The sequence below is a fragment of the Ptychodera flava genome, chromosome 6 (genome assembly GCF_041260155.1).
Source record: "Ptychodera flava strain L36383 chromosome 6, AS_Pfla_20210202, whole genome shotgun sequence".
NCBI classification, from domain to species: domain Eukaryota; kingdom Metazoa; phylum Hemichordata; class Enteropneusta; family Ptychoderidae; genus Ptychodera; species Ptychodera flava.
In genome coordinates this window covers 42,916,902-42,933,485 of record NC_091933.1, presented here as the reverse complement: position 1 = coordinate 42,933,485, position 16,584 = coordinate 42,916,902, and the positions used below count along the sequence as shown (strand labels likewise).

General features: G+C 35.8%; 2 protein-coding genes across 5 annotated transcripts in view; one reads left to right on the top strand and one right to left on the bottom strand.

Moving 5' to 3' along the window:
* The window catches only part of LOC139135890 (actin nucleation-promoting factor WASL-like), a 570,409-nt gene that overhangs the window by 139,892 nt on the left and 413,933 nt on the right, over positions 1-16,584 (bottom strand). The gene's annotated exons all lie outside the window — the stretch shown is intronic.
* LOC139135887 (contactin-5-like) overlaps positions 1-16,584 on the top strand; it is a 39,903-nt gene that overhangs the window by 12,787 nt on the left and 10,532 nt on the right. For 2 of the 3 annotated variants that reach the window (XM_070703658.1, XM_070703659.1), the window contains exons 3-9: positions 2,988-3,293; positions 3,862-3,957; positions 9,900-10,124; positions 10,756-10,852; positions 12,198-12,412; positions 13,096-13,380; positions 13,839-14,117. In XM_070703658.1, the coding sequence (XP_070559759.1) occupies positions 2,988-3,293; positions 3,862-3,957; positions 9,900-10,124; positions 10,756-10,852; positions 12,198-12,412; positions 13,096-13,380; positions 13,839-14,117 (1,503 nt within the window). Of the gene's footprint in view, positions 1-2,987; positions 3,294-3,861; positions 3,958-5,502; positions 5,518-9,899; positions 10,125-10,755; positions 10,853-12,197; positions 12,413-13,095; positions 13,381-13,838; positions 14,118-16,584 lie in introns of all 3 variants that reach the window. The other variant, XM_070703657.1, reaches the window with a different exon arrangement.

Here is a 16,584-nt window from a genome sequence, read left to right as displayed (position 1 = left end):
ATAGATATTCAATCACATATCTTTCAAACATTCCGCTATAATTTACATTTTTTTAAACCATAGTGTAAGTAATCTGTACAGAAATTTGCAGCAGAATACTACAGTTTCCTGGGTTCTCGACAATGTATTTTTAGAAATCAATATATATATATATATATATATATATGATGTCTTTTTGACCCACTATTCAATGCTGATACATGTATATCAGCTTTATATTGATCTGTGATCATCACTACCGTGAGTTCACAGTGCTGTTATCATCACTACCATGAGTCCACAGTGCTGATCCCGGCATTCTCCCAATACCTTATCTATCTTGCTAGAGTTACTGCAGTCCAGTGTATTTCATTTGATCATCAGTTATCAAATGACTTATTATCATAGCATTGATCAAGATTTCAGGTTTGTTACTACATACAGCTGCACACGTTCAATATCAGACAACACTGCCTGAAATTTGGACAAATTTTGTTGTTGCATGCAATGCTGTTGGTGCAGCTTGTAGTCTGAGCCATAAATTCATATGAGTAAATGTGACTTTTAGTAGCCATTGTAACACTAGCAGGTTTTATTTTTGTATTTATGCAGAAAATGCCGACAAATATTTATTTATGCACATTAATGAAAGAAAAATGACGTCATTTGTGATCGGTGCTACAACTAAAGGTGAAATAGTTGGTAAGAGCTACTATCATGTATGCATTCATGTATGAATGTTGTAAAATATTCAAATTCCATGATACCTGTCCTTTGATACACTCTGATTTTCCCCTTTATGTTAATGATAGAAAGTAAAAAAAAATCACCCTAGATGTATGTATGGCATCAAGTGATAGTATGTATTTCACTTCAACCAATTCAACCAAACATGATGAGAATAGTGTACAAATTTTACCAGATTTGATGGTTGGTCAGAGGTATCCACTGACTCATTTCATTTCAGTTTTCTTCTGTACAGAGGCTGAAAAAACAAAAGGGTTCCACCAAATTTTAAATTGGGGGTGGGGATAATGAGGGGCCGGGCCAATTAGTCGTTGCATATGTTCATGCAATAGTTGACTTGTAAGATTAGCCGTACACTGTAGGAAGGAATGACTTTTCAGAAGTGTAGCATTACAGAGATATCAGTTACCAACGATGTCATATGCATTCTACACAGGATACACTATGGACATTTGATATCCCATAAACCCCTACTACCAAAGGATAGATTTGCCTGGCCTGTGTACCGTGTCCTGAACTTTGAGGTCATCTGAGGTCGACCAGCCAGAAGCCATAGGGCTAAGTGGTGTTTTGCTTTCCAATAACACAATACCAAATTACCTACTTTATCATTTGAAGAGATCCACCTGTCATGATAGAGAATGGACAGGATCTTTTCTTTAAATATGGCTTATTTGGGGAAAAACTGACCATTTTTGTTCATAATTTTTCACCATTTGTGATTTTGACACTTCAAGTATTTTCTGCAAAGTTTTTGCTTCAACTCTACCCTTGCCAAGATCTCATTTGTCCATTCCTTAATGCACAGCTGTTCAGTCAGGGTATCAGATGAGATGTAAATTTCACTTGGAGATTGGTACTCAGTGTTTAATGATGCAAACACATGTTCCTTTCACAGCACAAATGTGTTGTAACAACATGTAGAAATGAAACAATAATTGACGTATAAATTATTGATGTGTGTAATAAACCTTCAGAAAGGTGGAAATCATTTCAATTAGTAATGGTTTTCAGATCTTACTGTTGAATAAGGACTGTTGGCACATGTCATTCTTTTCTAAAAGTAGATGTTTGAAAATTATATATCTTGTGGTTTCAAAAAATTGTTTAGAGAAACCATGGAGGGAGGAATAATTCTACGACTAAATTTTCTGTGTTCATCAAGAATTTGTATTCTGCTCGATGGCAAAGACGTGGCAATTTTGTGTTTTCAAAATAAGTTGTACATAATAAGTAATTGAAGATGTTGATAAGTAATAGTATGTAGAGACAAAATGGTATTCTGAAATACATGGAAGATCAGTATTTGTAAAGGAATTGGGTGCCTGGATGATTGTTTGAATTTGACTGGATGATTGTTTGAATTTGACTGGTTATTAAAACCTAGGCTTGATGCTAGACCTGCATGAAAATTAAAAGTATTAGAAAGTAAGAAAAGTAAGCTGGGTGCAGCAGTCTATAAACTTGAGAGGAAGAAGACAAATGTTGTGAGTTGTGAAACAATTAAAGAGACATAATGGTGACAAACTAATGATTGTTGCCAAGTGATAACTTCAGCATATCAATTGAACTCATTGTCAGTCACTGTAAAGTAAATGGGCGGACAAAACGTGATGAGAATGGTCAGGAAATCTGTATATTCTCAGATCATTGAACACTCTGTGTTTTCCACAGCTGGCTTTCTTTTCTGGCTTGATGAGGTCTGTCCAGGTTCACCATGACTTAGCAGTGTATGACCTTTTATTTTGTGATTGGTTTTAAGATGCATCCAGCCACCAGTTTGCTATTTTTTCATGTTTTTTCCTGGAACAATACTGGAGATCAGTATGTCCTCTAACAAACATGTATGCTCTGGAAACTTTGCATCAGTTTGAGGAACTGCAGAAATTTATGTCTTTACATGTAAATCAAACAATTTGCCCACATCATCTTGGTGTGTCATATTGGGTAGATGGCACATGCCTAGAGACTGTATCATGGATATATTTATATATATTAAGTGTTATAATAATAAGTTAATAAGTGTTATACCAAAACAACCAGTGAGTGTATATGGCATTTAGCATCATAGCAAAGCATCACATTTAGGTCATCAGAATAAACAAGACATTATCTTATGTACTGAAAGTAATCAGAGATGGTGGAAGGTAACAACTTTTGTCATCAATAAAAAGTACATTCCTGTTCTTATTCCTTTGCATTCATCCACATGTCGCTTCATGTACATGCGATAACCTCCATTTAATATCTGTCATTTACAGAAGAAGATCAGACGCCGAGGGGACCCCACATAGTCCGAGAGCCACAAGACACAATCTTTGACAAGGATTCTGATCTGACCAGTGTGTCGTTGGAATGTGAAGCTGATGGTTACCCAAGGCCAAGCTACAAGTGGTTCAAAGATGGAAGTGAGATTGACATCTTGGGCGACACCAGACTGACTCTTATGGAAGGAAGATTGACAATTGGAAACCCAAGAGATGGCTTGGATTCTGGTGCTTATCGATGTCAAGCTGAGAACACATTTGGTATTGTGATCAGTAGAGAAGCTGATTTACTCTTTGGATGTAAGTACTGTAATCTCTCCTGAATTAGCCACATTTTTTTGGATAGTTTTTGTTTGCTCTTGACACGCTTATGCTCGGTGTCTTCAACACAACATCAAAGATATGCAGTGAAATGTATTTAAATTCACTTATAAAACATTATGAGATATATGGTATGAGACATACAGTCACAGAAATTACCGAAGAGTGAAGATTAAAGTTCAAATCAGTGAATCTACAAAGAATATTACATACAAAACACAAACATTGTAAAGAATCGATGGTAAAAATATAGCAAGACAAAATTCAAAATAGATAATAACTTTGTAAATTTTGCACACCTAATTATGGTAAACTCTTGAGAATTTGATTTCTGGACAGTGTTGACATAAAGTCAAATTTTGTACGTAGGAAATTGTAACGATAATTTACAGTGAGGACATAGGGAGAACAACGCCAAAAAATGTCATAAAACTAATTTACCAGGAGAAACCTGTGTGATGGTTTTATTTACCAAACTACCTTTTCATTGATCACATTTCCTAAAATATTAAGAATGGTTAACTCAGGTTTTCTTTTCTCTCAACAGATGTTGATCCCTTTTCAACAAGAACACAACCTCCAAAGACAGCAACAGAAAATAGTGGATTTATGTTGGAGTGCCAACCCCCAGATGCCTTTCCAGGTAATATTGACATGATATTGAGTTTTATATTGTAGGGTGCCAATCATGGTGATATACAGAATGGTGTGATAAGGTAAATACTGGGTGTGTGGTTTGATGATTGAACACATCTGTATGGTACAGCATGAATCATGAATACGGACAACAGCTGTGAAATTTGATAATATTTTCAGGCAATTTTTGTTCAGGGCAATGAGTACATTCTGTTCTTCATCAGATATGAAGTATGATGAAATTCAAAATATTAGCAATATTAATACGACACATTGCAGATGATTTATAATCTTATTGTTGATTGATAAATTCCAGTCTCATCTAGAATTCAGTTGTAAATGATAACATTTGACATTATGAGTGGAAGACATGGAATTTTGACTGAAAATTTGGGTGTAGGAAAAGAAACTGCATTTTACAGAGAGGAGAAGAATACTTGAAAACATATCAAAAGTCACAGCTTATTGAGCTCTTACTTAGATAACTTCACATTGAATGAAAGTCTAGACTGCTTGTAAATCCTGTGAGTGTACTTGGCATTCAAATGCACACATCGGTATATTTTGCTCCAGCTGATATAACATTGCACTGCCCTAATAATTTCCATTTTTGAGGCTGAAACCACAATTATAAATTCATAAATTTCTTTTTGCTTTGACCTCTGATTGTTTGCACATTTTTTTCAAAATTCTTCCATTTGGTTTACATCTGCTGGAGACTGACCTCTTTGCACTGAATAAACTTTCAAGAGATAGTTGCTGTAAATTTTTGTTGTTTTTTCCAGTTTTTCTGGTCTGCATGTCTGGTCTCCAATATTTTCTGATTAGTAAAAGAATGAATACCAGTATCTAACAGTACTTCACAAAAGCATGTGTACCGATATAGCATAGGTATGAATTAAAAGATTGGACTATGAGATACCACATTCATTGATATATTGTCAAACAGTATACTAGATTAAGAACATGAAATAATATCTGGTACATCTCCAAGAAGGATTTCAATGTTATGTCATTGCATTATACAAAACCATGGAAAACATCAAAGAAAGTCACATGGGTAATGTTTTTTGAGAAAACCACCATCAGGTCTGGCAAGAAATCATCAAAAGTTTCTGTTTTAGAAGAGACATGAATTAAGACATTAGCCAGAGATTTGTGCATGAGTGTATTCAAAGTCTGATATGAACTTTTAGAGCCTGTGGTAAAATGTAATTAGTTTTATCATTGCACAGATTATTGAGTGACAGATAAATTTCATCCGACTCTCAACACAAATTTTTACAATAAATATTGGATCATGCAAAAAACCAACATAGTATCTGTAACATAATACTGTAATTCAAGATCTAATCCTTTGTTCCTTTTTCTGATTAATTGGAACGGCATTTTTTGTCATTTAGTGGGTTTTGTATATGGAGCACAAAGGGTACCAGAAAAGGTCACTAACAATACTAAACTATATATTCACAATATATTTGCTTACAGCTTCTTTCCTTGACTTTATGAATTTTTTGCTGTCTTTCCTGTTTTTTTTTAACTTAAATTACAGCTTCTATCAAGAAATGTAAGTAAACGAGGTGGCAGGGCATCATTTTGCTAAAAAAGTATAAAACAGGCATTTGGAATGACCTGGTTTGGTAGCACTTGTCTGAATAAAATTTGTATTCACTGAAATGATTCTTGTTACATGTAAAGGCCTTATAATTGTAACTTTTGACAACTTATTTCAGGTTTGTTGCATGACATCCATGAGTCAGCAACGGTTTCTAGGTGTAGATCCCATAGTGTGTTGAAATACCCAGTACTCAGCTTGTCAACATGGACTGTATGTGTGTCCTGCATTGTTAGTGTTGATGATCATATTAAGGTCTGCATTTTAATCCAAATATCAACAATAGCAATGCTCATCACACACTGACACACTACATCTGACGAATTAAATACTGGGCATTTCAAAATACTGTACGAAGTTGACCATGAACCTGATCATGATACATGGATCAAAACTATTGAAAAAAGCTGTCAAAGGATACAGTTACTACAGCCTTAATAAAAGTGAAAGGAAAACATTTATAATAGGATCAAAGTTGCTGTCATTTGGTTTCAGTTCCATATGTTTTGTCCTGTTGTTGTATTCTCCACAGTTTCATATTTCACAGAACTGACCATTAGCATATCCCTATCAAATTTCCATATTCTACCACTTTGGAAATGGCTCTTTCATTTGCATATTGACACAGACCACACCTAAAAAAGAGAGAGATGGCCACCCCATTAATGTTCCCTGGTGGAGAACCATTCAGTGGGACATAAGATTTGTCCTTGCTGTATACAAAACATATCAGCTCACTGGTGCCAGTCATCACAGTCATGGTGTTAGATTGTTCAGAAAAATTACATGTGAATAAAGAGGTACAAAATAAATTGTGCATTTATTTATTTTAGTGCAAATAGTTGTGTCATGACTGTCAGCAATTTATACCCTTCCAACACAGAAAACTACAAAAACAATATGTCATAAATGAAATCATAGTACAGACTACCTGTAACGATTGAAATGAAATGATAGCAACTCTTGATCCTGTAAAAGGCCACAAACCGTAACTGTTAACAATTTCTTCAGTATATCTGAACTCTCTGTGAGCCAGTTTCCTGGTCTGATTTCTTGAGGCTGTTGGAATACCCTGTATTTAGCTTGCCAACATAGACACTGAGTATTCTTGTGGTACAGGCTGTTTGTCATTGACAAATTAATCCATGTTGGTAAATGACTACAGCACATGTTACCATAGAATTAGCGCTGCCAAGCCAGATAGATGGTACATCTTATGTGCTCTGGGAAACAGTCCAAGAAACGGTGACTCACAGACTCTACAAAAATACTGAAAAGTTGTCAACAGTTACATTAACTAACAGTGTAAAGAAGTAACACAGAATGCTAACACATGGTAATTGATAAAAAGCAGTACTTGACAGATTGTGTTCAGCTAAAATGTTCAAAGTATGAAGAAAGTAGGTATGATATGATGGCCATGTTCTTAGATATTGAGCACTTGAAGTACACACCATCAGCTGATCAAATGTTTTCTATTCTTCAATCTTGCACACTAATATATGCAGTAGACACAGTGCAACTTGTACATGTCATGTTACGTGTTTTGGGGAAAGGTTTTCAATTGGTCTCTTAGGTGGTCTCAATGACCCCATAGTTGTGAAAAGTCTAAACATATGGCTGTGATGAGGGTCTGTGTGGGTCAGGTGACTGGTATTTCAAGTCAGAACACTGACAGGGAACTAACTATTGTTAATGTGCGGGAGATTAATTGTGGTACTAGCCACATGTCAAACGTCAATTTGATATGTGTGACGGTTACTTGACAAACTATTCACATGATAGCTAACAAAGTAAAGAGTATAATCCAATCTTAGTGGGTTACTTTCACAGAACTGTTTCAGGGATAGTAATTATAACTTTTGGTGATGTTTTCATTATTTTTGGACAAATATAAATTTTTTCACCATCACAAATTATTAGCCTCACCAACACAGTGCATTTGTATACAATATGTAATATTACTGTGAACAGATGTATTTCTTGTCTGGTCTAAAATTCACTTGTCAACAGTAACAATGAACTCTACACAAGTACAAGGCAACATTTCCAAGTTGAACACAGGACACTAAGGCATGATTTGGAGTAGCAGACAAAAACAAATATACTGGATAAATACATCAAAAGTTACGGCCAACAGAATTGTAAAATTGTCACCAACTAAATGACGGAAAGATGTGTTCTGATGGTTTGCTTTGGGCATTATGATTCTGCTCCTAACTGATGGAGGAAGTTGAAAATTAATATTCCAATCTGTAAAATCTGTTCCAAAGTGGATTTGATTAGTGTACTTGATGGCTAGTAATTCACAGTTTCATTTTTCCAAGTCGAAATGACTGAAGTTTTATCATTTAAGACTTTATCAGCCAGTCAGTGATGCATTGATAATGTAACTAGACAGGAACATGTGTAACATTAAATATTAAAAATGATAATAATCCCTCTAGTACATCATTGATGAGCAGTCTCGTAGCCTGTGGATGAATATTTGCCATTGTCCTACTTGTTCCATCATTCAGTGTTACAGGAGTTTAGATAAAACTATGGAAAGAATTCTGACACTGCCCTGTGACAAATTAGATAATCCATAGTTTTTTCAAATTTCTGTGCTACAAACATGATAGACTTTGAGATGTCTTCTCTTGCATGACACATGGCTGCAGTTGTATAACAACTCCTGACTTACACTAATTCTGATTCCTCAAGTTTCTGGACATAAAACATAACAAAATGATGAGAAAAGCCATGAAACTTGGTAAACGATGATGAGAAAAAGATATTTGGTGACCAGAATGGAAAGTAGTTGAGTTGAAATCAGCTGACGATGATGACATAGGCTGAATGTTATTCCAGACTGTGCAGTAGCAGCCGTGTGTGATGTCATATCAGTGCTTTACCATATTGAAAGAAAGGTGTAAATCAACATGCCTTGGCCACAGTTACATGTAACTCTCATATGTTTTGCATGTGAATGTGAAAACTGAACAAAGATGTCTGCTGGAACTATGGTACTGTAAAGGAGCTTGAATTTCATAAACTTCATTCATACTCAAACATTGGCATGTTTCAAGAGTTTGGTATGGTTGAGATTTGAGGTATGGATACAATGTGTGTTTGACAATGCTAATGGCCATTCATTTACTCATTACTATCAATTCATGCTCAGCAAGGGATTATTCAAATAAAGGTCAAAGGTCACTAATAGTGCCATCATTGCTACTGTGCATTGCTCTGTTGCCAATTGCAACTGATAAGTCATAGAATTTAAATACAGAATAACTATATTATGCAAACATCATGTAAATTAGTAAAATAGCATTATCATTATGAGAAGTTACTTCATAAAGTTTACAAAATTTATCACCTTCCGTTTTGCTTGTTATGATTTTTTCAAAAAAGTATTTTTTGTGTCTTGTTAATGTCTAAATTATGTTACCTTTATCATATACTTATTTAAGAAATCAGAAGGTTTTCACCACTGGGAACTTGAAGAGCACTTACAAATTTTGTTCGGGATATTCCTTTCCGTGTGCTCCATACGGCAAGGGAAATAATGCAGTGAAAACAAAATATGTTGGTAAACAAAGGAAACATTAGCCTTTGTTAGGTTTAGACATTGCTTGAAGTTGGCTTTGAAAAGTCACACTTGTAGTAAATGACTCTGTATTTGATATGACTGGGCATCAAATTTGACATCCTTTAATCAAATGGAGTTCCATTGTGCTGATGTTTTCATTCCAACGCTTCCATTTGCCATTCCAACGCTTCCATTTGCCATGCCAAGATTTTCTTTGCAACTTTAACTATGGCATTGTATATGATATTATGTCTCAGTTTACACTACCAAACACGTGTAAACATTTTTAGCATGATCAATTTAGACAAGTAACATAGCCAAACTAAAATACTGAAAATCAAAATGTACCATGATAATTATGCACAAAATTATCACGATGTTACTTCTGTTTGAAAGAATCCTAGGATGGAACTAATGTCTTTTGGTGTTGCATCTTTGTCATGCAGAAAAATTATGAAACCTTCAAAAAATATGGTATTAAATATTAAATAACAGTTATAAAATGAGCAATGAAATGGCTAGCCTGTCATTTGATGTTTAGAAATATTTAGAAAAACATCTGTCTCGCTTGCGATATAAATAAATTGTATTGTTGATAATATGTTAAGTATACAGACTACGAATGAGGCCCCTCTGTAAGCAACATGGTGAAATACCATAACATGAATAATATTTGCTTTGGTTTGAAAAAAAAAATATTTGTTGAACTTCATTAGTAAGATTTACAGGACATTCTATTTCTTTCAATATTTGACAGATTTGACATTTTTCTGGTACAAGAATGTGGAGTCCAACTTTGTACGTGAGAGTGGACGTGTGATGGTTGCCAGCAATGGAAACCTGTACTTTGCCAAAGTGGAACAGCAGGACTCTGGTGACTATTACTGTGTAGTAAAGAGTTCCCTTGATCCAGCAGGAACTGGAGCTGGACAGGATCTGAGAGTCAGCAAACCCGTTCAGGTCTCCGTTTTGTCAAGTACATGTAAGTCAAAATCTGCTCTTCCTTCCAAACTCATTCAAATGTCTCTCAATCGTGAATTTTGTTCTGAGTTGGCTCTTGCTTTAGTCAAACTTTCCTCAATGAAACTTTCAACCATTTCCTCACCAAATCAAGCATAAGGGGTCAAACTGTGCAAGGTTTGGTACTGAAGAAACACATTACCCAACATTTACCAATATTTGAAATTCAAGGTGGCTGCCATCCCTGAGTTTATTCTGAGGGAAAAATAAAATTTTGACTTTCAAAACACTAATCGTCAAAGGCTTATCAGGAACTGGTATGTCTGTCCATTGAGTTTGACTGTTTTGGTGAAACATATATTGTTGTTTTCAAAAGCTACAGTAAAAGTGAGGCCTTTAACCAGCAGGGCTGTAGCTAACTTCAAGTAGATAGAAATGTTTAAACAGTGAGGTTCTTTACGTGAAGGACTGAGTTAGGTGACCAAGTCAGGGAGAGTGTGGAGGGGTGGTTCAAGTAGCATTTATTCTTGTGGCTGTTGAGAAACGATAAAGTAGCTGGTTGATTGTACTGAATTGCTTCTCAATTTCACCTTTGACCTGGACTAATGTGATTATTTTGACATTTTGATATTTCTTGTGTTTGATATCACCAGTTACTGGCTACAAAGCACCACGAGTATCACATGCTGTACAGGACCAGACCGTCTTGGAAGGTGATGATGTCAAGTTGGAATGCTTCTTTGAAGGAAGGTAGGTCATTCTTTCATTCTGACTCAGCTTTCATTGTCCTGATCAATTTGGTTCAGAGCTGTGTGTTCAAATGAGCTTCTGACCAACACTTGGTTTGAAGACATAATACATTATGCATGCAGCAGTGGAAATTACCAAGATCGACCAAAATATTCTTATTTTAATACCAGAGACGGTAGAGAAAGTCGGTGACTGTTGTCGGTGTCTATGAGCTACAGTAGCTATTTCCTGATGGGAACGCACACCTCATCTGTCTTTCACAACTTCTGCAGACCCAGTTTTACAACAACAGTGATTGAGAAACAATTACCTATCAGCCTTCAATAGCACACTCTATGCCATGGACTGTAAAATACAAAACCAACAAAACACTTGGGTGAAGAGAAATACCATTAAGTTTATGAGTAAATTGAGTTGACTGGTAACCCCGCAAGATCTTAATTTGAAAATTTAATCAACAATTAACTTTGAATGCAATGACACAGTAAATTTTGAATGACCTATTTGACAGTTGTTTAACAGTTTTTTTAGCTCATATTTGGTATGTATATAAATACCAAAAAGAACTTACATGGTGAGTCAGTGGTGTCTGTATGTCTGTATGTATGTATGTACAGATGTATGTCTGTCACACGCAAAATCTCCCAAACTGCCGCACCTACCATCACAGTATTTGGTGTACAGGCAGACCCAGGGGTTGAGATGTGACGTTGTTCAAATGAACATGTCAGTGTCAAAAATATGCAAATGAGGTAAGAAAAAGGGGAAATCCTGCAAATGTGCGGGAGTGGTGGCATTAACTGAAACAGCCCACACATCTGAGTTGGAGATTCTGTAATCTCTAACCTATTTGTATGCAGTGTACCTATTATGTGTAGGAGTGGTGGCAGTGACTGAAACAGGCTACTCCACTGACCTTGAGTCATTTCCTGTCATTGTTCATGAACTGATACATATTGGCAGACCTGCTGAAACCATGAAGGACTGTGTTGAAACATTCCTCTGCTAAGCCTGTTCCTAAAGTTGACCTCCAGTACCTAAAGTTTCAGACCTTATTTACTTCTGTCATTCTTGTTTTTATGGTTTAAAAATTTCTTGATGGACCAATTCAAACTAAATATGAGCACACTGTCCTTGACGGTTTTTTTGACAGTTAATAGCATGCTACACCTCTTGTGTAAGGAAAGGAGATCAGCGACAATAGAGTATTGTTTGCAACATTTTGACCCTTCCTTTTGTGAAGTACAGGAAGTACTTGGCTCAGTGAGAAGCTTTCTATTACACAGCAGTGTGTGAAACAGAAGTTGTATATTTATTCCGCAACTCTTCCTGTTTTTTTTTACAGTCCAGTGCCCAGACTGTCATGGCAACGTGTGGCACCAAAGTCTAAGGCCATTCCACGATCAGCAACCTATGATAATCAAAACCAAATTCTGATTCTAAGAAACATTCAGCTTGAGGATGCAGGCAACTACCAGTGTACCGCATCAAACTATCCTGAAGACAACCCTGACGCCCAGGAACAAACTTCTTCATCAACTGGTACAATTGATGTCAGAGGTATGTTATATTAAAACAGTCACCACTAGGCATTCACTGAGCACACCCATGCCCTAATCCTGGTCTGACTATGTATGGATGGTGAATGTTCAGCAGTGTCCATCCTGATACTGAGAAGGATATTGGATTCAGGTATGGCATTTGGGAACATATAGCCAACCCAATGCCTACCCTTAAACCCAGCTTGTGGATGGGAAATGTCAGAGGGGAGGGGATGGTAAAAGTGCTGGAAGTCACCATCCTCATATTAGTATACAAAATATCACAATCTGACAGAAAGGCATATTTCCTAAAAGATTCATTGTATATTAGAAGTGCACTAGTTCACCTACTATTGATACTTTCAAGAAGAACACCATAACTTTTCTGTTCAGTAGAGTATACTGAACAACTCTGAGTCTGAAAAGCGCCATTGAACACAACTGTGTTTTGGAGTTTGGCGCTATAGAAATCCATGTTTTGATGATTGCTTGATGTATTGTGTATGTACATATGTGTTGTATGAATATTTAATGTGAATATTTTCTGCACACTATCAATATTTTTGCTGTCCTTGCCTGTTAATGTTCATTGTTACAACATTCTTAGCTGAATCTGAGCTAGTTTAATCCTATCCAGCACTGTGTGTGTCACTGCTTGTATTTCTCTTCATGGCTTTTGTGTCTTCCTGAAATGATTTATAGCTCCTCCTCAGTGGGTCAAACAACTTGAGGATGTGGAGGCTGATATCCAGACTAACGCAGTGTTTGAGTGTGAGGCCGAGGGGACAGCACCAATATCATACAAATGGTATCGTAACGGAGAACAGTTGACAACGAGGTCAAGGCACAGCTTCAGTAATAACTTCAAAAGACTCAGTATTATTAACTTAGAAGAAGACGACAGTGCCATGTATCAGTGTCAAGCCTCAAATACCTTACTGAACAAAGAGAGGGCGATCTATTCCACAGGCCAACTCACAGTTCTTGGTAAGTCTCATGATAAATTTCCCCAGTTTACATAGTTTTAAGACTCTGTTGAATAGCGATGATTGATATAAATTTACAATTAGCTGAATTTCCTCTGAAATTTCTTGAAAACTCGGTTCCATGTCTTCATTGATCAAGAAATTATGAAACATGGTTTTGGCAGTACATGGGGCTATATCTAATGGTTTTGACCACGCTGAGAATACCACTTTCAGTATATAGGTCAGTTGCTATCTTTTGTTCTCAGAATGCAACTTCCCCAATAGCTTCAGAAAACATGACCTTTTAACAAATGAAAAAACATCTAAAGGGGTTCATGTATATAGGTAACTGGTTGTATAATTATCGGAGCAGACCCTTGAATTAAAAAAGGTCTTTGAGGGTATATACATAGCTCTGGTACAGTCATTATTTCCCATGTAGACTTACTGCTTTGAAACATTGTAATTTGCCCACAGCCCTTGCACCTTCCTTTGATAAAAATCCAATGGTGCAGAACCAGCCAGCTGCAAAGAATGGCAACGTCACAATAGTCTGCAATCCAGAGGCTGCTCCAAAGCCAGAGTTCACCTGGTTCCATGATGATAAAGAGGTCACCACTGGAGGGCGCTATACAATCCTGGAGAATGGCAACCTCTTCATTGATGGAGTACTCAGCAGAGATGGTGGCAAATACAAGTGCGTGGTCAAGAACTATCTCGGCGAGGATGAGGATGAAGGGCAACTGATCATCAGGGGTAAGTGTCAACTGGTGTATTGTTATTGTTACATGTAATCATTATCAAAATGTATTGGTTTGTAATGATGAAAACTGGAAAAGATCTCATTCTTTACTGTTTCAGAGAAAACAGGATTTGTTGTAGTCACATAGTCTATGGGATCTCATCTTTTTATTCCATTCAAAATTAGTCATTGCAAATTTCCCATAAAATACCATAATTTAGCCACTGTGTTTGCTTATGAACAGCGAACTATAATTATGTCAGTGCAGATTTACATTTGAACAGTATATGTATTGAACATAAACTGTGTATATGTCACATATAAAGTGTTTCCTATGATCAGATATTTTTCTGCAAATTTAAGATGTAATCAGTGTATCATTCTGTCATACCTTGTCCATTTAATATTTGCAAGAAAGAAACAAACTTTGTGTTCCTTCTTTTACAAGTATAGGTATTATTACTGTGATGTTTACTGTAAAAATAGTTTTGTTTTAATCGGTGATGTAAGTAAGGAAAGCAACAGGCAGTGTTCTTCTATTTTATGATTAAATTAAGTTCGCTGATTTTCCCTTCAACTGTTTTCTCATACGACCATTATTACTGTTCGCTGTATATACCATATTAATAGCAATACATTGTAGATCATAGACGTATCATCACAAGTGACCCTAGTACTGCTTTTCAGGTGTCATGAAAAACGGTTGAAATCAAATTAGCTTTCTTTGCATTGGAAATATCAACATTAAGTTTAAATTCGTGAAAAGGCAACATTTTGTTTCATTGTTACATAACCCTTTTAAAAAACACTGTAAATCTCAACTTTATAATGATACAAGAAATACTAGCATTTCATGCGTTTGCCATGCACTGCAATCCTTTCCACTGTTAAATCAGGTTATAAAGATTTATAACGTTTCTTGCATTTGTTTTTTGAGAGACGTGAGTGTGTTTTTCTTCAGAACATCATCTCTTGATTAAAATAAAAGAGTCAGTATTTTCAAAGTTCTGTTGTGGAATAAATAATCTAAGATTTTGAAAGGGGAAAAGGGTGAATGATATCAGATCCTTTAAAGTTCCATTGTGGTAACATTGTTTGTATGTGGAATCTGTTGATGTCCCATTGACTTCACTGTAATTTTATTCAACATTTTCTAAATCAAGATGCATTAACAGTGTCTGAAAATATAAATGAGAGATTATTGAAGTGCTAGAACATGTTTTATCTTTGGAACAAAATGGATGAGGAACTGATGAGGAGAAACCCTTGATTTCCGAAAGTGAGAGTGCTTTCATTATCGAAAGCTAAATGCCTAAATCACAAGAGTTTCATCTAATTGAATTCTTGAACAATGCTATGAAGTTACAGAATTAAATAAATTTATTTCTTTCACATCCCCCTTTTCAGAACAATTATATTATTAGAGTAACCGAGCTGAGTAAACAGTTGTCCATGTGAGATTGTCTCATCAGCCTTGTTCAGAAATTGTGGTTTTTGTACAGCTGTATGATTCCATGGTTATTGTAAGGTTGTAATGTTTTGTCTAATTTTAGTAGATAATGATTGGTAAGTAGAATACTTCAGTAGGCTCACCCCTATTTCTATGTGTTGAAGTCCAACAACTCTGTAGAAAACAATAGAGACAAACCAAATCTAGTGGAGGAAGGGTTAACTGTATTTTGTTGTAAATTATTATAGCTGTGACTATTAACCTCTGCTGAACATCTGTCGGACAGAATTGCACATTTTTTTCTCTGCCAGTTTATATCTCAGGGCAAAGCTTTCCAAAGCACAATTCATCACCATGTCTTAATTTCAGATTTTGGTTTTGTTGACAATCTCTTGTTTATTTTTCTTCATTGGAATAATTGTTTCTGGTGTTGGTCACCAAATGCCTTGTGCAGAGCCACTAGGTAAGCTGATGGCACTAGCGCCCCCTGTGGCCAGTTGTTGCATGAACAAAATAAAGCTATGCTAGAGGGCGCTATGTCAACAGTCAACAGCTTTGTAACCATGTGTAATATTTACATCTTAGTTTGCCATACTGTGAGTTGCACATTCTAATACTGTGCACTCTAGCTGCATGTCTGCTGTGGAAATATGTTATTTTTATTTTGTATATGTACATATATATATATGCCTCTGTTTGCTTGCACTGTGCAGAAAGACAGTAATTTTCTAACAGGACTGTATCTAAATGCTACGCAGTATTGTCACATTTTTTGCTACAGAGCGTAGACAGTGTGTGGTACTTGGCATCGCTATTACTTGTACAAGTAGTTTACTGTTCTCTGTTAACAATTATTTTACAATTTATTATTCATTTCCATTACTATCATCTCTATCTGATGGGCTAATAAACTATTTTAGGTTTTTAAACTATTTTACACATTATATGAAATCGATGATAGTCAAGAATTTATCATATACTGTTGGATTCAAAAGATATTGTACTTGTCATCATACCAGGACATATATAAG